General features: G+C 42.7%; 1 protein-coding gene across 1 annotated transcript in view; it reads right to left on the bottom strand.

Moving 5' to 3' along the window:
- The window catches only part of PCLO (piccolo presynaptic cytomatrix protein), a 163,851-nt gene that overhangs the window by 23,869 nt on the left and 114,382 nt on the right, over nucleotides 1-25,600 (bottom strand). The window contains exons 18-19 of the mRNA XM_066589315.1: nucleotides 22,195-22,336; nucleotides 15,313-15,371 (exon numbers count right to left, since the gene is read on the bottom strand). Of these exons, the coding sequence (XP_066445412.1) occupies nucleotides 15,313-15,371; nucleotides 22,195-22,336 (201 nt within the window). The remainder of the gene's footprint in view (nucleotides 1-15,312; nucleotides 15,372-22,194; nucleotides 22,337-25,600) is intronic.

The raw sequence follows: 25,600 nt of genomic DNA on the forward strand, positions 1-25,600 counted from the left end.
TGGTGTGCAACCTTTGTTGCGCAAAGCTCAGCCGGGGAGCCAACACCAACAGCCTCACCACCACCACCATGCGCAGGCATATGATGGCCAAGCACCCCACAAGGTGGGACGAAGGCCGTTCACCGCCTCCGGTTTGCACCCCTGCCTCTCCCCCTGTGCCCCAACCTGCCACTGAGATGCAACCCCCCTCTCAGGACACAGGCACGACCGTCTCATGGCCTGCACCCACACCCTCACCTCCGCTGTCCTCGGCCCCATCCACCAATGTCTCGCACCGCACAGTCCAGCCGTCGCTAGCGCAACTGTTGGAGCGCAAGCGCAAGTACGCCGCCACGCACCCGCACCCTCAAACGTTAACCGTCCGCATCGCAAAATTCATCAGCCTTGAGATGCTGCCGTATAGGGTTGTGGAAACGGAGTCCTTCAAAAGTATCATGGAGGCGGCGGCCCCGCGCTACTCAGTTCCCAGTCGCCACTACTTTTCCCGATGTGCCGTCCCAGCCCTGCACGACCACGTCTCCCGCAACATTGTACGCGCCCTCACCAACGCGGTTACTGCCACGGTCCACTTAACTACGGACACGTGGACAAGCACAGGCGGGCAGGGCAACTACATCTCCCTGACGGCACATTAGGTGAATTTAGTGGAGGCTGGGACAGAGTCAGAGCCTGGGACCGCTCACGTCCTACCCACCCCCAGAATTGCGGGCCCCAGCTCGGTGCTGGTATCTGCGGAGGTGTATGCTTCCTCCACTAAAGCACCCTCCTCCTCCTCCTCCTCCTCTGTCTCGCAATCAAGATGTGTTAGCAGCAGCATGTCGCCAGCAGTCGGTGTCGCGCGGTGTGGCAGCACAGCGGTGGGCAAGCGTCAGCAGGCCATGCTGAAACTACTCAGCTTAGGCGATAAGAGGCACACGGCCCACGAACTGCTGCAGGGTCTGACACAGCAGACCGACCGCTGGCTTGCGCCGCTGAGCCTCCAACCGGGCATGGTCGTGTGTGACAACGGCCGTAACCTGGTGGCGGCTCTGCAGCTCGGCAGCCTCACGCACGTGCCATGCCTGGCCCACGTCTTTAATTTGGTGGTTCAGCGCTTTCTGAAAAGCTACCCACGCTTGTCAGACCTGCTCATAAAGGCGCGCCGCCTCTGCGCACATTTCCGCAAGTCCCACACGGACGCTGCCACCCTGCGCACCCTGCAACATCACTTTAAGCTGCCAGTGCACCGACTGCTGTGCGACGTGCCCACACGGTGGAACTCTACGCTCCACATGTTGGCCAGGCTCTATGAACAACGTAGAGCTATAGTCGAATACCAACTCCAACATGGGCGGCGCAGTGGGAGTCAGCCTCCTCAATTCCTTTCAGAAGAGTGGGCCTGGTTGGCAGACATCTGCCATGTCCTTGGTAATTTTGAGGAGTCTACCCAGGTGGTGAGCGGCGATGCTACAATCATTAGCGTCACCATTCCTCTGCTATGCATCTTGAGAAATTCCCTGCAAACCATAAAGGCAGCTGCTTTGCGCTCGGAAACGGGGGCGGGGGAAGACAGTATGCCGCTGGATAGTCAGGGCACCCTCCTGTCTATTTCTCAGCGCGTACAGGAGGAGGAGGAGGAGCATGAGGAGGATGAGGAGGAGGGGGAAGAGACAGCTTGGGCCGCTGCTGACGGTACACCGGCTGATTGCCTGTCATCCTTTCAGCGTGTATGGCCTGAGGAGGAGGAGGAGGAGGAGGAGGAGGATCCTGAAAGTGATCTTCCTAGTGAGGACAGCCATGTGTTGCGTACTGGTACCCTGGCACACATGGCTGACTTCATGTTAGGATGCCTTTCTCGTGACCCTCGCGTTGCACGCATTCTGGCCACGACGGATTACTGGGTGTACACACTGCTCGATCCACGGTATAAGGAGAACCTGCCCACTCTGATTCCCGAAGAGGAAAGGGGTTCGAGAGTGTTGCTATACCACAGGACCCTTGCGGACAAGCTGATGGTAAAATTCCCAGCCGACAGCGCTAGTGGCAGAAGGCGCAGTTCCGAGGGCCATGTTGCAGGGGATGTGCGTAGATCGAGCAGCATGTACATCCCAGGCAGTGCAACAGTCTTTAAGGGCCTGGCCAGCTTTATGGCTCCCCACCAAGACTGTGTCACCGCTCCCCAGTCACGGCTGAGTCGGCGGGAGCACTGTAAAAGGATGGTGAGGGAGTACGTAGCGGATCGCACGACCATCCTTGGTGACGCCTCTGCCCCCTACAACTACTGGGTGTCGAAGCTGGACACGTGGCTTGAACTAGCCCTGTATGCCCTTGAGGTGCTTGCTTGTCCTGCGGCTAGCGTCTTGTCGGAAAGGGTGTTTAGTGCGGCTGGGGGAATCATCACAGATAAGCGTAGCCGCTTGTCAACCGACAGTGCCGACAGGCTAACACTCATCAAGATGAACAAAGGCTGGATTTCCCCAGACTTCTGTTCTCCACCAGCGGACAGCAGCGATACCTAAGCAATACGTAGGCTGCACCCGCGGATGGAAGCTACGTTCTCTCTCACCATCCAAAACGGGGACATTTCTGCTTCATCAATCTGTGTCTAATATTCCTCCTCCTCCTCCTGCTCCTCCTCCTGAAACCTCACGTAATCACGCTGAACGGGCAATTTTTCTTAGGGCCACAAGGCTCACTCAAATAATTTTTCAGAACAATTTTTATAAGTTTCAATTAGCTTAAAAGCGTTGGAACTTTAACTTGAACCAATTTTTCGTTACACTGGGCTGCCTCCAGGCCTAGTTACCACTTAAGCCACATTAACCAAAGCGATTCACCTGCCATCTTGGTTGGGCATGGCCAATTTTTACTGAGGTACATTAATACTGTTGGTACACCAATTTTTTGGGGCCCTCACCTACAGTGTAATCATAGTAATTTCTATGTTCTTCGCCTGCACTCATGGTACAGAAAGGTGTGTGGGGTTGGCCTACACTTTAGCTACATAAATGTCACTTGTGCCTTGGCTATACTAAGGCTACTGAAATGGAACTAAGACTGCGCTCCCGCTATACTGCTGCTTCAGAATTGTTACTGGGGCCTGTCTTGAGTGCTACTATTGCTTACATGGAACGAAGACTGCGCTCCCGCTATACTGCTGCTTCAGAATTGTTAATGGGGCCTGTCCTGAGTGCTACTATTGCTTACATGGAACGAAGACTGCGCTCCCGCTATACTGCTGCTTCAGAATTGTTAATGGGGCCTGTCCTGAGTGCTACTATTGCTTACATGGAACGAAGACTGCGCTCCCGCTATACTGCTGCTTCAGAATTGTTACTGGGGCCTGTCTTGAGTGCTACTATTGCTTACATGGAACGAAGACTGCGCTCCCGCTATACTGCTGCTTCAGAATTGTTACTGGGGCCTGTCTTGAGTGCTACTATTGCTTACATGGAACGAAGACTGCGCTCCCGCTATACTGCTGCTTCAGAATTGTTACTGGGGCCTGTCTTGAGTGCTACTATTGCTTACATGGAACGGACACGTGGAGAGGACACGTAGTGCCTCAAAAACATCCCCCTCCTCCTCCAACAGGGAAAACATTGTTGGCAAATGCCTTTGCATTGGTTCGTCTGGTGGCAGTCCAAGAATTTCACCTTTACCGACACTACAAGAGAGCCCCCCCACCATCCCCCCGCCACGGCCCACTTAATCCTGGCCACATTCCGAAAACCAACAAAATACAACCGTGGTACTAGGTCCGCAGTCACCACCACATTACCACCAACGCGGTTACTGTTAAGGTGCATATAACCACGGACACGTGGAGAGGACACGTAGTGCCTCAAAAACATCCCCCTCCTCCTCCAACAGGGAAAACATTGTTGGCAAATGCCTTTGCATTGGTTCGTCTGGTGGCAGTCCAAGAATTTCACCTTTACCGACACTACAAGAGAGCCCCCCCACCATCCCCCCGCCACGGCCCACTTAATCCTGGCCACATTCCGAAAACCAACAAAATACAACCGTGGTACTAGGTCCGCAGTCACCACCACATTACCACCAACGCGGTTACTGTTAAGGTGCATATTACCAGTCTGACTGGGGCATGCAGACACCTTGACAGAATGAATAGTGTGTGGCACATAGGTTCCCCATCGCTATGCCCACGTGTGCAGCTCCTGATGGCGGTGGCACAGGATTATATTTCTCATTGCTTCTGTACAGCATTGTGGGCTATCGCCCCGCCCCTATTAAAGAGGGTCGCTACCTAGCCGTGCCAACCCTGTGCAGTGTGTGCCTGCGGTCCCTCGTCGTGGCAGACGCACTTCTAAATAGACATGAGGGTGGTGTGGCATGAGGGCAGCTGAAGGCTGCGCAGGGACAGTTTGGTGTGCGCTGTGGGGGGGAGGGGGTGCGGTTGGGCAGCATGTAACACAGGAGAAGTGGCAGTGGAGTGTCATGCAGGCGGTGATTGTGCTTTGTTGGAGGTAGTGTGGTGCTTAGCAAAGGTATGCCATGCTAATGAGGGCTTTTCAGAAGTAAAAGTTGTTGGGGGGGGGGGCCCACTCTTGCCGCTATTGTGGCTTAATAGTGGGACCTGTGAACTTGAGATGCAGCCCAACATGTAGCCCCTCGCCTGCCCTATCCGTCACTGTGTCATTCCCATCACTTTCCTGAATTGCCCAGATTTTCACACATGAAAACCTTAGCGAGCATCGGCGAAATACAAAAATGTTCTGGTCGCCCATTGACTTCAATGGGGTTCGTTGTTCGAAACGAACCCTCGAGCATCACGGGAAGTTCGTTCCGAATAACGAACACCCGAACATTTTGGTGTTCGCTCATCTCTAGTTATATCCCAAAATAGTCTTACTCCTCAAGCTACTGTTTGGTAGATTCTCTATAATTATTGGCTACATACAAATATGCTCCTTGGGGTCTAGGGGTTAGGGGTGGGATGCACATCTGGCTCTGTCTTCAAGGTCTGTTGACCACATGAGGATCTTATATTAAAATTACTTCCCTTTTGTTGAGAGGCATGTTTGTGATCCACTCCTAGCACCAAAGAAATCCATGACACTATAGTAGACTACTGCACCTTTGTCAAAATATCAATGTTAATCTATTTAAGGTTTAAATATTTGTGGAATCTCTGGCTGCATTACCCGTTTTCAAACTCGTTTTGAAATATTATTTAACCTAGTTCTAACACCCTATGAACTACGTATAAGTACTTTTTCTATTCAACTATACACCATACGATCTGGAGTCTTAAATCCATATTTGTATCTGTTGCAAAGTCAGATGAAATATCTCCTATTGTGATTATATGTCCTATGAAAATATTTGATACTGGAAAAATCTTGTAAAATCCTAATTAAAATAATTTGGAAAAAAAATTATATATATATATATATATATATATATATATATATATATATATGGAAATGTTGTATATTTCATCCTATCCTCTCCTTGTTCGCCATTGACATTTTTTATATTCCACCCACAGCTGGATGATAGCCTTACATCCACTATGTCCAAATATGATTCAAAAATAACCTATTCTTATTTGCTGAAATTGTTGATTGTAGAGCTGCAGCAGATATTTACACGTTTGCGTACCTACAGGCTAAAGGCCCTTTTAGACACAACGATTATCGCTAGAAATTCACTCAAAAGCCATTGTTTAAGGGCTCAGTCACACGGACTCATCGGCACCCGTACACCGGCACCGATGCACCCGTGTGACTGACAGTTAGAAGTCGGCCGTACCTGAAGACGGACATCTCTCTGCAGCGCTGATAAAAGAACACATGACAGGCAATGAAGCCGGTCACATGTTCTTTTCTCTGGCGCTGCAGAGAGACGTCCGTCTTCAGGTACGGCCGTCTGCTACCTGCAGTAACACGGGCGCTGATGCGTACGTGTGACTGCGCCGTAAGCGATAATCGTTGTGTATATCTTGCACCCGTCGTGCAGTTTTTGTTAAAGATTCGCTCATCGTTCATCTTTCAACCTGCTTAAAATCCATCATTCGATTGTTTGCTTTTCGTTTGGTCACAATGACATTGTTCAGCGATTTTAGGGGAGTTTTCAATGCAGACACTACACAACGATAATGCAATGACTGAAAAGACCGACATTTTACGTCAATTTTCGTTAAGAAAAAAACGTCTGTCTTTAAAAGCAAAATCATCGCTTACTTTTATCATTACAGTGAATTTCAAGCCATAATCTATGTGTCTAAATCGGGCTTAAATTTCATCTTTAGCCCATAATACATTTCACTACCTTTTAGATTCCTCACTTTGCAAACTCTCTGCTTAACGAAACTCAGGAATCTATTATCACCTCAGTAGAAAATTTAAGTAGTCTTGATTCTTCTTTTAAAGGCTTAACTTTGACTATTTACAAACTGCTAATTAACCCCTCCCATAACCATTTAATAAGCCCTCATATATATTCTAGTGGGAAGAATTCCTGTGGTGGAATCTATCGAATATGGAATGGCATATCATCTGCAGGAGGGCTGCTAAAACTTATTTATATATTATTAACAAGGAAAATCAATATAAATTGTATTTTCAATGGTACCAGACTCATGAATTACTTAACAAACATAACCCCACACCACTAGAGCATCCCTGTTTTACATATACTGGGATAGTACTCTATTATACCTTTCTTATACGCCTGGTTTTTAGTCATTATCACCAAAAACCTACCTAATTTGTTTACACCAGTGGAAACAAACCTCTCCACCTTCCATATTGGATCTATATTAGAATTAAGAAAATTAGTCATTTGAAATATTATAGAGCATTAAATTTGGATGGAGTAGGTCAGTTCTTTAATATATAAAATCCATAGGACACTTTTTGGATTATATGTCAACTATAAATGCCTATAGTTCTCCTCCCTTCTTTGTCTTGTCTTCCCTTTATCTCATATTTGTGATAATTTTTTTTCATACAAAATTCTCAAATGCTACTGTTTAATTTTTGTAGTTTTGCTATAATTTGGTTGCACCAAACATTTCTATGACTTTACTACCAAATTTTTCTTTTTTTTGTAATATTTTATTACTTTATTAACATATGTTTTATTATAGTACAGTATGTCAAAATCTTAATAAAACACAGTTTAATGCAAAAAATAAGTGCACAAAGACAAACTACAAAAGTGGTGAAGGATGTACAGTAAAAAACTTATCAGGAAAGACTTAACCTATATGTAGCCTGATCAGAACCTTTAAACATGTTACAGGTTTAAATCAGGTTAAGGATGAAAGTGTTTTTAACCCCTTAACACTATAGGATGTATATTTCCGTCCCGGAGGTTAGGGGTTTGAATAGAGGGGATCATGGGTCGAGTTCGCAACAGGTCCAATAATAAGCAGCGCCACAGATCAGATTAGTTAAGCCTTTAAATGCTGCTATTAATTCTTACAGTGATATTTAAATGCCCCAATCAATATTCGGGGGTCCTGTACTGCACCCAGGGATGAGATTGCGGGTTGCCATGGGGTTGCCATGGCAGCTAGGGGCCTTCTGAAATGCCCCAGGGCCGCAATTGCAATTTGCCAATCAAGCCATGCCATAGTAGATGCTTGGTACAAGCTTCCAGCAGATGTAATTGAGAAATCAACTTTGAGTGAAATTAAGCATGTGTAGAATAAGTATATATCTATACTGAGAGACAAATAAAAAGGAAATAATATAAGAGCAAACTAGATGGACTATGTGGCCTTTTTCTGTTGTCATTCGTCTGTGTTTCCATGTCAACAGACAGGAAACACAACTGAATAGAATATTCTAAGATCAAGCCTCATAGCAAGAGTAAAATTCCTTTTAGAAGACATTAAGATTTAACAAGTTTTTTTTTAGGTTACTCACATAAGAATCACAGAGGCAGAGGGAACTAATTAGTGTAAAAGCCCAAATCACAGAAGATCCCTTAAAAATGATAATATTTTATTTTAATATTTTAAAAAACATACACACATTGGGCTCGATCATCAACTGATGAAAGGACAAGGACAAGACAACGGATAAAACACACGTGCTCATATAGATCAGAGTGTGACCGTACACGAGAAGTTTCAGATCGCAACTGAGCTCATGCAAATGTGATGTGACTGCGTGAATCTCAGATTGCAAATGACTTCCCGAGGGGTCGATATTTTAATTGTTTCACATATATAGTTGGGGTGACTAAGGTGTGGTTATTTTGAGATCACGTCTCTCCACCATATATAGCTGAGGTGACTGAGATGTGGTTATTATGAGATCACGGCTCACCACCCTATTTCATCCCGGTCTACTTGTTGATTTTATTGAGCACTTTTATTTATATTTATATTGGTTCAACTTGATGGAATAGTCAATTAATCAACGACTAGATCAATTCCGGATTCAAGGTATAGGGTTCGATGCATTTCTGTCGGACCTTCGACTTTTCAAGAACCGTATGGTCAGTGAGCTAAAATATGTTGATATGTCTGTCTATATATCAATTCAGCAGACATATGTTAAGTGGTATCAATGAAAATTTGTCTAAGAAGTTGATGTTAAAGTGAACCGAGGCGTTTATTAGTATGCCCTGATCTTCTATGAATAGAAGATTGAAAATCTCAGGGTTGTTGTTTGATACTCGATAATAATTGTATCTCCCTCTCTTGGTAAGTAGCAGTCAAATTGTTTGACCCGTCTCCTGATAATCAGAGATTGGTCAAGCGATTTGTTGAAATCGCTGCTTTAAGGCAAAGTTAGCTTAATTGCCCTAATTTCCCTAATACTGAAGCCTAAAGCTTACAATGTTCAGCATAAGACAGAGGATAATACCCCTTAGTCTAGGTCTCAGTTTGTATAAATAGTCTTGCCTAGATGCCCAGGTTTAAAGTATAGATGCTGAATAGAGAGCGTTTTCCTATTAGGCTAAGAGTTGGAGAGAGAAAATTGTGTAGCCTCCTGCCCACCATCAGGGCAGGGTCAAACAATTTGACTGCTACTTACCAAGAGAGGGAGATACAATTATTATCGAGTATCGAACAACAACCCTGAGATTTTCAATCTTCTATTCATAGAAGATTAGGGGATACTAATAAACGCCTTGGTTCACTTTAACATCAACTTCTTAGACAAATTTTCATTGATACCACTTAACATATGTCTGCTGAATTGATATATAGACAGACATATCAACATATTTTAGCTCACTGACCATACGGTTCTTGAAAAGTCGAAGGTCCGACAGAAATGCATCGAACCCTATACCTTGAATCCGGAATTGATCTAGTCATTGATTAATTGACTATTCCATCAAGTTGAACCAATCTAAATATAAATAAAAGTGCTCAATAAAATCAACAAGTAGACCGGGATGAAATAGGGTGGTGAGACGTGATCTCATAATAACCACATCTCAGTCACCTCAGCTATATATGGTGGAGAGACGTGATCTCAAAATAACCACACCTTAGTCACCCCAGCTATATATGTGAAACAATTAAAATATCGACCCCTCGGGAAGTCATTTGCAATCTGAGATTCACGCAGTCACATCACATTTGCATGAGCTCAGTTGCGATCTGAAACTTCTCGTGTACGGTCACACTCTGATCTGTATGAGCACGTGTGTTTTATCCATTGTCTTGTCCTTGTCCTTTCATCAGTTGATGATCGAGCCCAATGTGTGTATGTTTTTTAAAATATTAAAATAAAATATTATCATTTTTAAGGGATCTTCTGTGATTTAGGTTACTCACATACACTCATTAACAAAAATAATAATAATTCTTCCAAATAGAAATGTCAGATTGCTGCAGAACACAGCATGCAGTTATATTTCAGACAGATATGTAAATGATTACAGTTGTGGTTAGATTAGATATTAGGTCTTGCCACCAGAAGCCATAAAAGTGCTTCCCCCATGGCTCTATAAAAAGGATGAGAATGCAGTAATTAACCAAAGCCAGCATGGGTTTTTAATAAACAAGTCATGCTAGACTAATTTAATTTGCTTCTATGACAGAATCACTGACTGGGTTGATAAGTGGAATGTGTAGATATAGTATCTCTTGACTTTAGCACAGCATTTAACAAAGTATCTCCTATCATCCTTGTTGGAAAAAATGATCAAATCTGAGATTGGCGAGGCAACTGTCAAGTGGTGTCATATTGTGCTGCTGGGAACTGTAGTTCTATGAGTTTCAGGAGCACACTTCCACAGGTGTGGGATAAATAAGCTGGCTGTGTATGGTGTTCTCCAGCCAGCCAATCCCCATTGGTCTGCTGCACATATAAACCAGCCCCTGTGGCTAGAGGATGCTGGTTTCCCACTATCCTGGTGTGCAATTAAAGGATGTTGTTGTGTAGGTGTATACATCAACATATTCTGAGTGTCTCTGCAGGTAGTCGGACATGGGAGGTGAACAGTCCTGTTCTATGTGAATTGGTGTGTACAGCGACATGTTCTGAGTGTTCATGCGGATGGCTGGACATGGGAGGTGAACAGTCCTGTCCAGTGTAAATGGTGTTCTGTGTGGTATACAATCCCTGGTATACAATCTCTGTGTGGTATACAATCCTTACATAGTATGTAAGGCCAAATGAAGACAATGTCCATCTAGTTCCACCTGTTGGTGTGGTGTGAACTGTGTCTTGTGCTGTTTGGAGCATGTACCATAAAGTGTGAGATAGGTCCCTAAGTTCCAGCATGCAGCAGTCCCTATCGGGACAATCGCCCCGCATGCAAGCATGTTTCCTGTGGTTAGTTGTGTTGTTAGAGTAGGGACCCGCGAGACAATGAGGACCCTTGTTGCGGGCTCACAGGCTTAAGTGTTTTGGCCAAAACATGAATTAATACCTTGTACCTAATGTATTCCATCTGTGCTTTCAGGTATGTTAAGTGAGTGTTTTTGGCATTTGTCAGTTGTTATGTTATGTCTGCCTGTGAGTCTTGTTCGCAGTCACTTGCTTTTGGTGTTCATTGTGTTCAGGTCTCTAGTTTACAGAGGAACTAGACACAACAGACATAACAAGTGATTTCACAACTGGCTTAGTGATCAAACTTAAAGATGGTTGAACATCCAATTCAAGTAATGTCTCAAGTGGCGTACAACAAGGCTCTCTCCTGTGCCCACTGTTGGTCAGCATTTTTATAAATGATCTCGAGGAGGAAATTGAGGTAAAACTAATGAAATTTGCCAAAAACACAAAGCTAGAAGGGATAGCTAAGACTAGAGAAAAGAGAGGATTCAGACAAGCTTAAAGCATAGGCTACAACTGACAGAATGGTATTTAACAGTGAGAAATGCACAGTCCTACATCGGGGCAAGAAAAATTCTAAAAGCACATACAGAATGGGAGGAAGTGGGCTAAGCGGTAGCACATGTGAAAAAGACTTGTGTATAATAATAGATCAAAACAGTAAATGCAATTCTGACATATATTAAGAGAAGCATAGGGTCAAGTTTATGTGAAGAAATTATTCCCCTCTACTGAATTCAATGAATGGCTGAGCGCTACCTGTGATTGGCTGAGCACTCAGCCAATCAGACACAGCCTTTTCAGCAGGTGGGGATTTTAAATCCCCGCCTGCTGAAAGAACTTCATTACAGTGCAGGGACCCAAGCGGCTAGACGCGACTGAGCCCTGACAGTGGCGGAGAGGTGAGTATTTAGTTTTTTAGTTTTCACACATGCTAGGGATGGTTTTCAGGGAAGGGTTTATATTTAAAGTCCTTCCCTGAAAATCACTGCGGGGGTGCCGGCATCCTATTGCTTTCTATGGGTCTGCTGGTAGCAGCCGCGGCCCCATTGAAAGCAATGGCAGAGCATCACAATCCTCTGCCACAGAGAATGTATGATTAAAGCATACCTGTCGCTTCAGATGACTTTTCAGAATAAGTTGTCATATGTTTACATGAAGAAAAACACTCTTTTTGGCCAATATTTTATGTTTTTCTATCAGCAGGCTCTGTCTCTTATTCTCCTTCTTCCCTAAGCTGCAGCCTGGAGACTGGCTGCTGACATGTCTCCCATATACTACACACAGAAAGTCAAACAGATTTCGCTCCTTAATCATTATCTATCATATACAGAGAAGCAGCAGAACACAAGATACAGAGAAGTACTGGGCAGTGTAAATATGATTCCAATAGCCGTGAGGCACAGAAACATTAGTTGCAGCAGCATGTCTGTATGTGCCTCTCTACACTCTCTGATTCATACTTCTCCTGCTCCCTCCTCTCTCATGACAGACATCTATAGCAGTATATAATCTGATTAGTCAGTGAGCTGTTAATACATATAGTCTAGGAAGACAGATTTTAGCACTTTTACAGTGTGAGAGAACATTTTAGAAAGCGGAAAAAGTAAAAGAACCTGATAAGTAAAGGAAGCATTTTTCTCTGATAAGATATATTAAAAAAATTCTTATTTTCACCTTTTATTTTGATGTCTGCAAAGTTTTCTGAAATAATAATGACCATCAAAGTCTAACTTGTGCAATTATTAATAGTCAGCTCAAAGTCTATTAAGTCTACAAGTAGTCAATACTTCTTATATCATCAGGTAAATTCCCTAAGAGCTAGACATTGTACTGTGCCTTAAAGGGGTTGTCCCGCGCCGAAACGGGTTTTTTTTTTTTTCAACCCCCCCCCCGGTCGGCGCGAGACAACCCCGATGCAGGGAGGTAAAGAAAGCTTACCGGAGCGCTTACCTTAATCCCCGCGCTCCGGTGACTTCAATACTTACCGCTGAAGATGGCCACCGGGATCCTCTATCTCCGTGGACCGCAGGGCTTCTGTGCGGTCCATTGCCGATTCCAGCCTCCTGATTGGCTGGAATCGGCACGTGACGGGGCGGAGCTACACGGAGCCTGCATTCTGCACGAGCGGCTCCATAGAAGACTGCAGAAGACCCGGACTGCGCAAGCGCGGCTAATTTGGCCATCGGAGGGCGAAAATTAGTCGGCACCATGGAGACGAGGACGCCAGCAACGGAGCAGGTAAGTATAAAACTTTTTATAACTTCTGTATGGCTCATAATTAATGCACGATGTATATTACAAAGTGCATTATTATGGCCATACAGAAGTGCTTAACCCCACTTGCTGCCGCGGGACAACCCCTTTAACCCCTTAGTGACCAACTGTACACCTTTTTAAGTCAGTTACTATGGGACCTTAAGCCTGCATATACACTTTTTTACAGCAATGCAGGTTTAACCCTTTCCAATCCACTGTCTGACCTCTGAAGACATTATGATTTAAGGCTGTACAGCTCCAATATTGGAAGACGTCCGTTGGGGTTCTCTTACTGTATATTGCCAGCCTCTCTGCTGTCAGAGCCTATCCAACGTCTCACCTCATGCAGTACTGGCTTTAGCCAGCATATAGCGCCGTTGTATAATGTCAGAAAGAATAAGCTCCCTATGAAAACCAGGATACAAATTGGATTGGAAAGGGTTAACCCAGGATGGGTGTCCTGTGCCAGGAAGTCGGGCTCCTGCTCTTACAACCAGCAATCAAGAGTCATCACAGCTGATGTAAGAGGGTGACAGGGAAAGGGGCTTTTCATGTCACCCATTAGCACCCCGTGCCGCAATCATGAAATGCCGATGGGTTCCCACGACTGCAGGAGGCCGGTCAAAGGCCTCTGTGTCTGTAATGTAAGTCAGCTTATAAGACACTGCCTCAGGTAGAGTCTAATGGACTGATGTCATATGAATAGTTTACTGCATTACAAAAGTAATGCCGTGTACTTTGCTAGCAATTTAATGATCGCATTTTTAAAAAGTTCAATAAAGTTTAGTTAAAGAAAATACAGAGTAAAATAAAAAAATCCCATGTACACCTTAACCCCTTAGTGACAGACTTAGGCTGGGTTCACATGGGGCGGATTTGCCACGCAAATTCTGTGCAGAATTTCGCCGCAGCAAATCCGCATGCGGCCGCTAATCCTGGGATTAGCCAGCCATGTGGACGAGATTTCTCAGAAATCTCATCCACACAGGACGGCAAATCCGCTGCGGCTAAGCCGGCAGAAGCCACTGCTGCGGCGCGGATTTGCTGAACGCAGCATGTCTATTTTTTTTTTCCGCTGCGGCTGCGCTCTCCTCTATGGGAGCGCCGGCTGCAGCGGAAGAGCGAGCGGCCGGGCCGCTTCAAAGCCGCCGCAGCTTTCTCCGCGGCGGTTATCCCGGCGGAAATGTTGCGGTTTTTCCTGCGGCCAACCACGACATTTCCGTTAGGAATCCGCCCTGTGTGACCGTGGCCTTATAGTATTTTTATATCCTGATGCTGCAGGATGTGTATGGAGGGCGATTGTGGGATGATCTCCCTCCATACAATGCAGGTGCTGGTTGTTTCTTACATGGCTGTTAGCTGTTAAAATGTCAAAATTGACAGTGGCATTTAAATTCCACGAATGATGTTCGGGGGTCCTGTATGATCCCCCGTGATGAGATTGCAGGGAACCGTGTGGGTGTCATGGCAGCCGATGGCCTTCTGAAAGGCCTCAGGGCTGTCATGGCAGAATGCCTATCAAGCCATCCCCATGGGTTGGCTTGTTAGACTGCCTGCCCAATAGCAGTATGATGAGTATGATGTAATGCTATGGCATTACATCATATTACAGGAGCAATCAAAGTATTGCTAGTTGTTGTCCCATTTTTTTCCCCCCACAAAAAAAATCTATCGATGAAAAAATAAAAATGTTAGGGTCTTGTAATGCAGAGAAACAATTTTATTCTGTTCTTTAAGCGATTTTAGTGTGCACAGTTAGTAACAGATTAAAAAAACGATATAAACTTGGTATTACCATAATCGTGTTAAGAATAAAGTCATGTTTTTTACCGCAAGGTGAAAACCAATAAAACAAAACCCAAAACATAATGGTAGAACTTCAGTTTTTTTTAGCATTTCCCCCCAAAAAGTAACAACACATTATATGTACCCTAAAGTCAAGCCATTAGAAAATATAAGTTGTCCCACAAAAATCAAGCCCTCATATGGCTATGTCGATCAAAAAATAAAAAAGCTATAACTCTTTCAGTTGGACGACGAAAAAAGAAGAAAATAACTTGGCCATTAAGGCGCAATATAGGCCCATCATTAAGGCCCATCATGGAACTACAGCAAGTGCTGTTACATTATGAACAATTCGTTTTACAGACTACAGACTGCTATAGCAAAATGAAATGTTACACAATTTTTTAAATTTAGAAATTGAGGTTACCCTCTAAACTGATGGGTAAAAATCAAGGATTAATGCTGTTAAGTGTGGCATTAATAGAGATATATATGAAAATGTCATAAATCTTACCTTCCGTTTCAGCCAAGCCCAATCCAGTCTGGTCTTGTCCATTTTGGTTCATTTTACCACTGTTAAAAACAAGTGTACTATTACTAATCAACCATTCCCTTTATAATGTGAAATAAATTTGCCAATTGTATAAAGTGAGCCACCAGTGAATGCATTGTAGAATTTCAAATAGTGCAATACTAATTGACTAGTGTACCGCTTAATAATATTAGACTTTTACCACTTTCAAGAGAGAGGCTGAGAGCCTATAGAAATAGGAGACAGAAATGGCAATAATTAATATTTTATTGCTGATCCCTTAACAGTAATTAAGCAATGACGTTAGCATTTGATGGTTTTCATTCATCTATGCCTAAACTATACTTTGCACACCACAAATGTTTAAGGTCTGTTTTCTGGATTTCTAGCTATTTTTTAACAAGAAGAGTGAATATAGTCTCAGATTTGTGGATATTTGTGAATCAAATTTCAGTGAAGATTACATGTGCATTAGGTTCAATTAGCTTCAGTTAAAGGCTTTTTTCCCAGATTTTGAGGAGAAACATTACATACAATGCGTTTCGGCCGATAGATAGCCTTTTTCAAGTATAAATCAATCCCATAGCGATGTGTTTAACTAAAAGCCCAATACACATACCGTGCAGTGAATTCACATTGATTCTCCTCCAGTGTCGGGCGCCATTTTGCTGACGTAAAAGGGGAGGGGGAAAGAAGTCACATGCATGCCCACGGCGAACGTAATCACGTGACCACCATCAGGCCCTAAATGGAGACGTGGAACGCAAATGTGCGTTCCAATTGAAGACGTACCATACATACCAAAAACGCGTTGTATGTAATCTTTGCTAACTTCCTTCTGGAGAGTTTTATCTTGGTCAATAAATTTGTCTCTACATCGTTTGGAGCCTTGTGGACCTGATTTTGATTCCAGTGGACGATGGATTCGCACTATATATTGTTTAAAGGTTATCTTGGCTTTTGAGGGGGGAGCTCCACTTGGTGCCTGCTCCCCTCTCCCGAGTAAGTACATTCCTATCCTTATGTTTGGAGCGCATTTTGTATTCTTTTTCCATATTTTAAAATTGACGGTCTATTCTTATGATAAGCCAGCAATATCAGATTAGTGGGGGTTGGACTCCCAGCGCCTCAATAATTCACTGGATAAAGGAACTGCATCTCTCTGCTAAATGCAGAATCCCCCTCGTAGTTTACCATGCTCAGCATCATAAATTTGGTAGCAACTGTGTCTAGTATTGCAGCTTAAGCTAATTCATTTGAATGAGACTGATCTGCAGAGAACCGCAGTACCAGTGCATGGTAAGGGGACACAGTACTTGCCTAAGTGCTGCGGCTCCTCAATCCAGCGGATCGGCACCATATAATATATTGGTTTAATGTCAGGGACTTTTTATTGTTCAATTGTTCAATCGGCACCATACAATATGACATATTTTATGTAAGAGTCATTTTAATCTGCATTTGTATTGAATAGATTACCGTATATACCGGCGTATAAGACGACTTTTGAACCCCGAAAAATCTGCTCTGAAGTCGGGGGTCGTCTTATGCGCCGGTAATACAAAAAAAAAAGTGTAAAAAAAAAAAATCATTACTCACCTCCCCCGGCGTTCTGTCGCGCTCCGGCAGGATGTCGCTCGCTCCTCGTCCCCGGCGCAGCATTGCTTTCTGAATGCGGGGCTTGAAATCCCCGCTTCCAGAAAGCTAATACACACGCCGTCATCCAGTTACAGCCATTCAATGACAGCATTGAATGGCTGTGATTGGCTAAAACACACGTGGCTTCAGCCAATCACACTATTCAATGACATCATTGAATGGCTGTGATTGGCTGAAGGCGCACGTGTGTTAGCAATCACAGCCATTCAATGATGTCATTGAATAGTGTGATTGGCTGAAGCCACGTGTGTTTTAGCCAATCACAGCCATTCAATGATGTCATTGAATGGATGTAACTGGCTGACGGCGTGTGTATTAGCTTTCTGGAGGCGTGGATTTCAAGCCCCGCATTCAGAAAGCAATACTGCGCCGGGGACGAGGAGCGAGCGACATCCTGCCGGAGCGCGACAGAACGCCGGGGGAGGTGAGTAATGATTTTTTTTTTCTCCACTGTAATACCGGCGTATAAGGTGAAAGTTGGGGGGTCGTCTTATACGCCCCGTCGCCTTATATGCCGGTATATACGGTAATAGCACTGACTTTTTTTCAGCCAATAAATTTAGATTTCTGGTTAAAGCATATACAAACAGCAATTAAATTGGAAAAATATGTATCACAGATTGCTTCGTTTCTTCTGCTTCCATGGCCTCCAGGGTTATAGCTGCAGGCTTAGGACCCCCACTTTCCCCCCACCCCTTGCTTTTGGGAATTCCGCATGCGGGTATTCAACTGAATAACCAAGGCAGAGATTCATGGCAGACAGTGTCATTATTGATAGTGATCATGATGTACAAACACAACAATGTGCAAATGGTGCCCTGGATGCTCTTTATGAAGTACATGTCAAGACCATTATGTCATTGAACTATGCTATAGCCACAGATGAATCATGGCTCTAGTTATAAACTAAAATATGGTTATTTATCACCAATAAATAAAATTCTTTCTGCAAAACAAATGTAATGGACATAAGTATACAACGGGTAGCTCCACAAAGTATCACTCTCAGGGTTCAAGCACACAGCAAAATCCAATGTGGATTTTCCCTCATGGATTCTGCATTTAAAACCATGGCAGAAATGGCTAAGCCGCAAATTTCTGCTGTATATATTGTCGCAGATTTAGCCCAGTAAATGGTCAAAATTTGTATTTGGAATTTCCGACAAAATTCAAAATTCTGCATGTGGATTTTGCCCAATCACAGGCTTAAATACGTGTGTAGATCCACAGCAAAACATGCAGCAGAAATACGTGGCTGCAGCCGAAGATTTCTGCTGTGGTTTTAGAGGTGGAGACTATGTGGAAAAAAATATGTTGAATTCCACCATGTGCATATACCCTGAGGATCACTTTGACATCAATTAAAAACTCATGTGGCTAATTTACAGAATTGAACTGATATTCATTTCTTGTTTAGCAAACAATCTTATGTTTTGCACCGTGCTTCAACATTTTTACAGACAGGCTGAAGCACTTCTTCGGGAAGAATTACCGGTATGCCCTCTGTACTGCTTGCAACATGTTTGTTATACATTAGAAAGTTAGATGTGAATGGCAAGGCCCAATGTCTAAAATCATAGCGATATGTTCACTCCTTCACTCACTGTAATGCTGCCTGACTCTCCTGATCTCTTCCCCCAGTCTCAGTGCAGGATGAGCCCATGGATTGAGCTGCGGCAGTGTGAGTGATGTAATAATGATACTACCGTAAGTTACACTGGCCAGAGTTCGAGTTGTGGTGGTGGGTCAGTGCTGCAGAGGGACTCAGTGACTGAGGCTGTGGATGCCACAATCATGATGGAAACCCTCGGGTCCCCCTAGCTTAGGGGAACAGTTGCAACTGTGACCTCTATAGCTACGCCACTAACATCTTCCCACTAGTTTCCAATTCTATTTGCTTCCAAGGTAATGTAATGATGTGACGTCTATGTTGTTGGTAGGCACAGTCATATGCTGTGGCATGCACATTTTAAAGCAGAGTAATTAGGAATGACAGTGAGCTTGCAAGAATTCAACTAAATCAATCATTTGAGTACATCACAAACTTTTTTTTAAGCCCCACAGTCTCATTACCATATTCTAGAAAACTAATTCAACTGACTCTAAACAATACATTGGGTTGCATTTTGGGAATTTTTCCCCAGTCTCAATTTTGATGGAAAATTAATGTAACTAAGGGTAAGGCTCCATTAGCCTTACCCTTGGTAACATGAACTTTAGTTGAATGTCATTACTACTTTAAGCACGGCATACTGTAAAACATTTTTTTTCCACAGCAATACCATATGATTGCCATTAGGGAGTCAGTAAGGAATTTCCCCCTAAATGGGCTAATTGGCTCCTGCCTCTTGGGGTTTTTTGCCTTCCTCTGGATCAACAACATGGGAGGATAAACAGGCTGAACTAGATGTACATTGTCTTCATTCGACCTTACATACTATGTTACTATGTTACCATTGAAATCATTAACAAGTGCCTTACCTGCAAAGATTGCATATACAGTATATACATATTATATACAGTATATTACCTTACCATCATAATATTTCAATGATATATAAATCAAATCAATCATTTTGTGTTTAGGGCCACTTTAACATGATAGTAATTCACAACATTATTTGTAAGTCAAAACTAGAAAACTGTCTAAAGGATGGAAATAGTTTAAATCTTTCCATTATAGATTTTCTATTTGTAGATTCCTCTTCTGGCTTGGGCTTATTAATAGTGACGCAAAATGGTGACTGAAATATTACTTTGTGAAAGTGGTCTAAAAGGCTGTGGAATACTATAGAGTGGGAAAGGTAACTACTTCTGCATATGCACTTTCCAACAAGACTCTTATGTGGGTTTAGAACTTCCAAGCAGACCCTTTATCAGGCCTTAGTCAGACGGGCGTTTTTTCGCGCGATTTGCGCATGCGCATGCGTCAGGCGATTTTTTTAAAACCATTGCTCTGCAATAGTATCGGACACATGAGCTCTTTTTATGCGCTCGTCCGATAAATTATAGAACAGAAATCGCAGATCGCACCTATCTGCGATTCCTGTTCTCTTCTCTATATGCACTCAATGGACAGCAGCAGCGCCGACCCCATTGAGAACATATAGAAGACAAACGATGTTTGCCCATTGAATTCAATGGAGCCGGCAATACAGCCGGCTCCATTGAAAGCAATGGGCTGCCGGACAGCGCTGGATGAATTCATGAATGGGTGTGAGTGAGACCTGCCTCTGATTAGCTCAGCGCTGAGCCAATCAGGGGCAGGTCTGACACACACCCCCTTCACACCCACTGCAGGCCGGCCATGCTGAACTCCGGCTGCCGGGACAAGGTGAGTATATATATTTTTTTATTTTAACACATTTCTGGATGAATTGCAGGGAAGGGCTTATATATATAAGCCCTTCCTGACAATTCATCCGCGCACGCCCGCAGCGTATTGCTTTCAATGGAGCCGGCTGTATTGCCGGCTCCATTGAATGTAATGCGCTGGACAGCTCCTGCCCGTTTCTAATGAAACGCGGCTAGGAGCAGATTTTTGGGCCCCAGTCACGCGATTTGCGGATGCGCATCCGTCATGCGATCCGCAAATCGCGCGAAAAAACGCCCGTGTGACTAAGGCCTCAATCTGCATACGGAAAAAAATAATTAAAGGGGTTCTCTGGGACAAAAGGTCATCAATGTATGATTGATGGGGACTGGTTGAGTCCCATTCACTGTTTACACAGGCACAGCAGCTCACCATTGCTGATACTGCAGCTTAGTCCCATTCTAGCCAATGGGGTGAGTTTCAGTACTTTGCACAACTGCCCCAGTCCATCTGGCACTCTCAATGTCGATCTGGTTTTTTAGTAAGACTGCATGATGTTTAATTGTCATCCACACACTGTGGCCAAGCCGCGCTGAAATTGCATGCGGAAATCAAAGACACAGCATGTCAATTCTTTCTCCATTTCCGCAGCGGCCTCTCTCCTCTCTATGGGAGCGATAGCCAGAGCAAAATGCCGATGGCAAAGCCGCTCCAATATCTGTGGCTAAAGGCCGCGGGTTTTGAAGCTGCGCTTATCCTGCGGAAATCTCTCAATTTTTCTGCGCGGTCAAGATTTTCAGGAGATTTCGGTTCCGTGTGAACCCAGCCTAAGAGTTTCTTAATAACTAGAGGGAAAATGCTTTTGCAAAATTAATATTGAAAAAACTAAAGAATTGTTTAGAATATAGATGTAATCCAAGTTAACTTGCTCAAGATTAGTTTAGTCCAAAATGTGGTTTAACCAGACAATAATACAGGATGAAATTATAGAAGATTTAATAGAAAAAGCCTAGCCCTAAACCATTATCAGGATGTTAAATGTATTGTTTTACTGTTCAGTAAATGTTGTGTTTTCTAATGGATCTTTTTGTGGCTAATTTCAGATCTATTCTAGGAACCATCTGTTTCTCTTTTGTTCTCTAGAGAGGTGAGTAAAACCTAATTACCTTTACATCTGGATTGCCTCAGACACAACATGTAGTATGATGCCCTATGCGGGAATCCCAATTTTCAACTGATGTAATGTAATATTAATATGTCAGTGATAGAGACAAGGGCTCAATAATCTAATTACTCTACATACATTCAGAACCTAAGATAAACGGGCTACGGCTTACTGAAATTCTGTCCAAGGAAAGCTGACACATAAAAAGCCTAGCTAAATCCTGTATAAGTGTGCATTCATTTTGGTTACTTCTAAAAATGATTGCTCTATTCTTCTTACGTTACTAGCAATATCAACAGTCACGCTATCATATGAAATATTTTTAGTTTGGTAAGGCTCTGTTCACATATGCATTGTGGTTTCTGCAAATAACAAAAACCATGAAGCTGTGTTGGATCCATGATGTGATGGATACCAACAGTGTCCAACTGACTCTACTGACTTATAATATGGCCTGATGGGTTTCACTGAGGTATCTGTTGCTTTGACAGAATGAATGGCACTGCTTGCGGCATGCTTTTTTCTGCCAAGTGTGGGAGACTCTTTGATGAAGGCTCAACATAGCATCCAATGAAGATGTGAACAGAGCTTTAGTTGAGTTTATGAAATGTATTGCTCTACTATAAGGGAAAGTGATAAATTGTACCTTTATACATGTGGCAGATGTGGATGGGTACATTGGATGGGTATATTTATCTTGAAATGGAAAAAAAAGATTGTTACTTACATTCTTGGAACTTGAAATGGATTGTTATCCCCCTGCGTGTTGTTACTATCACTGTCCATACTGTACCCACTGCCAAAACTACTGACTGATGATGTTGTGGAAACTGTAGTAGATTCAGTAGTCCTGTGAGTTGTTGATCTTGCTGTATGGGAAAGTAAATATTGTATTATATTGTGGTACTAAACAACTATTATGCCTATTGCCTAGGCAATAATAAACATTGTATGAGGTGCAACTCCATTATAATAATTAAAAATGCAATAAAATGCTATTATTAGAGATGAACAAACTTTTTAAAAGTTCAGTTTGGCCATTTCACTGAATTTTGTAAATAAGAGTACTGGACATTTTCTGAGGACCCTAAAATAATAATGGTGGTGATGGCGGCTCTTCAATTGTAGTTGCTCAGCTTAGTGGTTGGCACTATATAATTGCAATGGATTCCTAGGTTCAAATGTGACCAGGGAAAACATCTGCATGGAATTGGAGAATTCCATTCAGATGTTGTAATTGATCAGATTTGAACCTAGGACTCCAGCATGGCAACAGTGCTAACCACTAAACTACCATACTCCCTCTTCTTTCTCCATAGGAGGAGAACAAGAACAAGAAACCTAAAGAAAGCATTAAAACTCCATGCATATTTTGTCCTTGGTCAGGTTTGAACCTAGGAAGACATAAAAGCTAACCACTGAGCCACAATGCTTCTGTATCCTTCTTCCTCCTCCTGCTTGTTCCTCATTCAGAGGAGGAGAAAAGGAAGAAAGAGAAAAAGAAGGAGGATAAGATCTCATATTCCTCTTCTTCACTTTCTTCTCTTTCTTTTTCTCTTTTCCTCTTTCCCTGGATTGGGAAGAAGGAAGAAGGAGCAAGAGGAAGAAAAAAGAAGAAGCATGATGTTTGTATGTTCTCCTCTTATTCTTTTCCTCCTCTAGCAAAGGTAGAAAAATGGTTGTTCTGTGGTTAACACTGTGGTCCTGCAGTGATGGAGTTCTAGGTTCAAATCTGACTAAAGACAACATTTGCATGGAGTTTTCTATTTCTATGCAAATGTTGTGTTTGGTCACATTTGAAGCTGGAACTCCATTACTGTAAGGCAATATTGCTAACAACTGAGCAAAATCCATTGAAGAGACACCACCCTAATTTCAGGACCCTTAGAAAGTGTTAAGTACTTGTTTTAGGGAGTATTTAATATGAACTTCAGGTTCAGCAGAAACAAACTGCATGAGGTTTGGGTTTTAACCTATCCAAATTTTCAGCAAAGTTCAACCCAAATTCAGGTTCTACAGCTTCAGTTAGCTCATCTCTTACTATAATTATACAGTGGCAAAATGTTTATAATATGATATACCTTTTCAATGTATTTTCAATGGTTCTACTGAAAGTCTGGGCTTATTGGTAATCCTTAACTCAATATTCTATTGTTCATAGATAAACAATGTTTACTGGTCAACAACTCCATTTGCTCAACAAATCTGTGACTTATTTGAAAGGGGAATACCCCTTCTTAATTTTAATGACATATATTATGGTCAATTCTTTACATTCTATGCTCTAGACAACAATATGCATCCATATGTTGTAAACAGAAATAATGTACTAATACTACAAATACTCTATGGATAATTTAGCATCTAATTTTTGCCCTAGCCTGATGGAGGGCATACATTACAACCAAAAGTGCTGCTGAATTTATACATTTTTCAAGTATTGGTGCAGTATTATGGCACTTTTAGTATACTATTAATAAAAACCTAATCTGACCACAATGCAAGTGCTGTACCTGATTTCTGCTGATGGTGTTATACCTAGTATACTGGGGGAGTGGGTCACTAGAACATTAACCTACAAGCTGCCAAAGACTCTATAAAGGTGGTACTGCTATTGATCCAGATAACAGATCATGATCATCTCTTCTACTAAGTATATCCAACAAAAAATACAATAAGAAATATTCATAACAGATATATATGCAATGTTCCCTATAACAAAATACACATATGAAACCACACTCTACTAGTTTCACATATGGTTTCTTAGGTTAAAATAAGACACATGGCTATCAACTTTAAATTCATTGCAACCCTTAATGCCATTTATCAACAAAGCCTTTTGGAATGTTGTTCTAGTACCTTCCATTACTACCTCACTGTATAAATACTCTAGCTGTAAAGAGCCATTTCCTAAAAGAAATATAAATTGCCTTTTCGCCTCACATAAAAATGTTCCTGGTCCTTTGTGCAATTCTTGGAATGAATAAATCATTTTGAAGTTGTTTGTAGGATCACACATATATTTATACATGGTAATAACATCACTCCTAAGACATCTTTTTTCTCCAAGCAGAACAAGACAAATCTTTCTGGCATTTCATTGTAAGAACTAGTGTTGTTTCTTGTGATCAGCCGTGCAATAAAATCTGGCCAATTTTTTGCAGAATTGGATTGTGTCAGCTCGACCTGATTTTTAGTAAACGTTGCTGGAAAATTATCATTCACATAATACATGCTAAACAATGGTGTTCGTGCGTCTTCAATGAATGTGTCTCAGTGTTCAGCACTGTTGCCTTGCCTTGCTGGGGTTCTAGGTTCAAATCTGTTCAAGGATAACATCTGCATGGACTTTAAAAGGCTCCATATAGATTTTTTCCCTGTGTCAGATTTGAAACCAGAAGTCAAGCACTGCAAGGTAGCAGTGCTATCAACTGAACCAAAGTTGCTCTTTCTTCTCCAGAGGAGGAAAAAACAAGAAGAATAAGCACAAAGAAAACATAAAAACCCCATACACATGTTGCCATTGATCAGATTTGAACCTTGAATCCCAGTTCTAAAAGGCAGCAGTGTTAGCAATTGAGCTTGTTCTTCCTTCTCTGGAGGAGACAAAGAAGGAGAAACACAAGAGAACATGCAAAGTCCATGCAGATGTTGTCCTTGGTCATATTTAAACCTAGAATCCTATTGGTGCAAGGCAACAGTGCTTATAACTGAGCCATGATGTTTGTTATCCCTTCTCTTCCTTCTTCTTCCTTTTCCTCCTCCTTCAGAGAAGGAAATGCAAAAGAAAGAGAAAGAGAATAAAAAGAAAGAGAATAAAGAGGAGAAGAATGACAAAATTGATAAGAGAAATATGAATAAAATGAGAAGGACATAGAGAAAGAGGAGAAGAGGATCTCCTCTAGAAAAGGAAGAAACAGGCAGAGGAAGAACAAAGAAGAAGCTTGGTGGTTTAGTGCCTAGCACTGTTTCCTTGTAGTGTTGTGGTTCTAGGTTTGTGTCTTTGGACAACTTCTGGATAGATTTTGTATGTTCTCTTTGTGTTTATTTTTCTTCTCCTCTGAAGAAGAAGGATGAACAAGTGTGGTGGCTCAGTCATTGGCACTGTTGCCTTACAGTGCTGGACGTCT

This window comes from Eleutherodactylus coqui, chromosome 2 (assembly GCF_035609145.1).
Source record: "Eleutherodactylus coqui strain aEleCoq1 chromosome 2, aEleCoq1.hap1, whole genome shotgun sequence".
In the NCBI taxonomy this organism is placed as follows: Eukaryota; Metazoa; Chordata; class Amphibia; order Anura; family Eleutherodactylidae; genus Eleutherodactylus; species Eleutherodactylus coqui.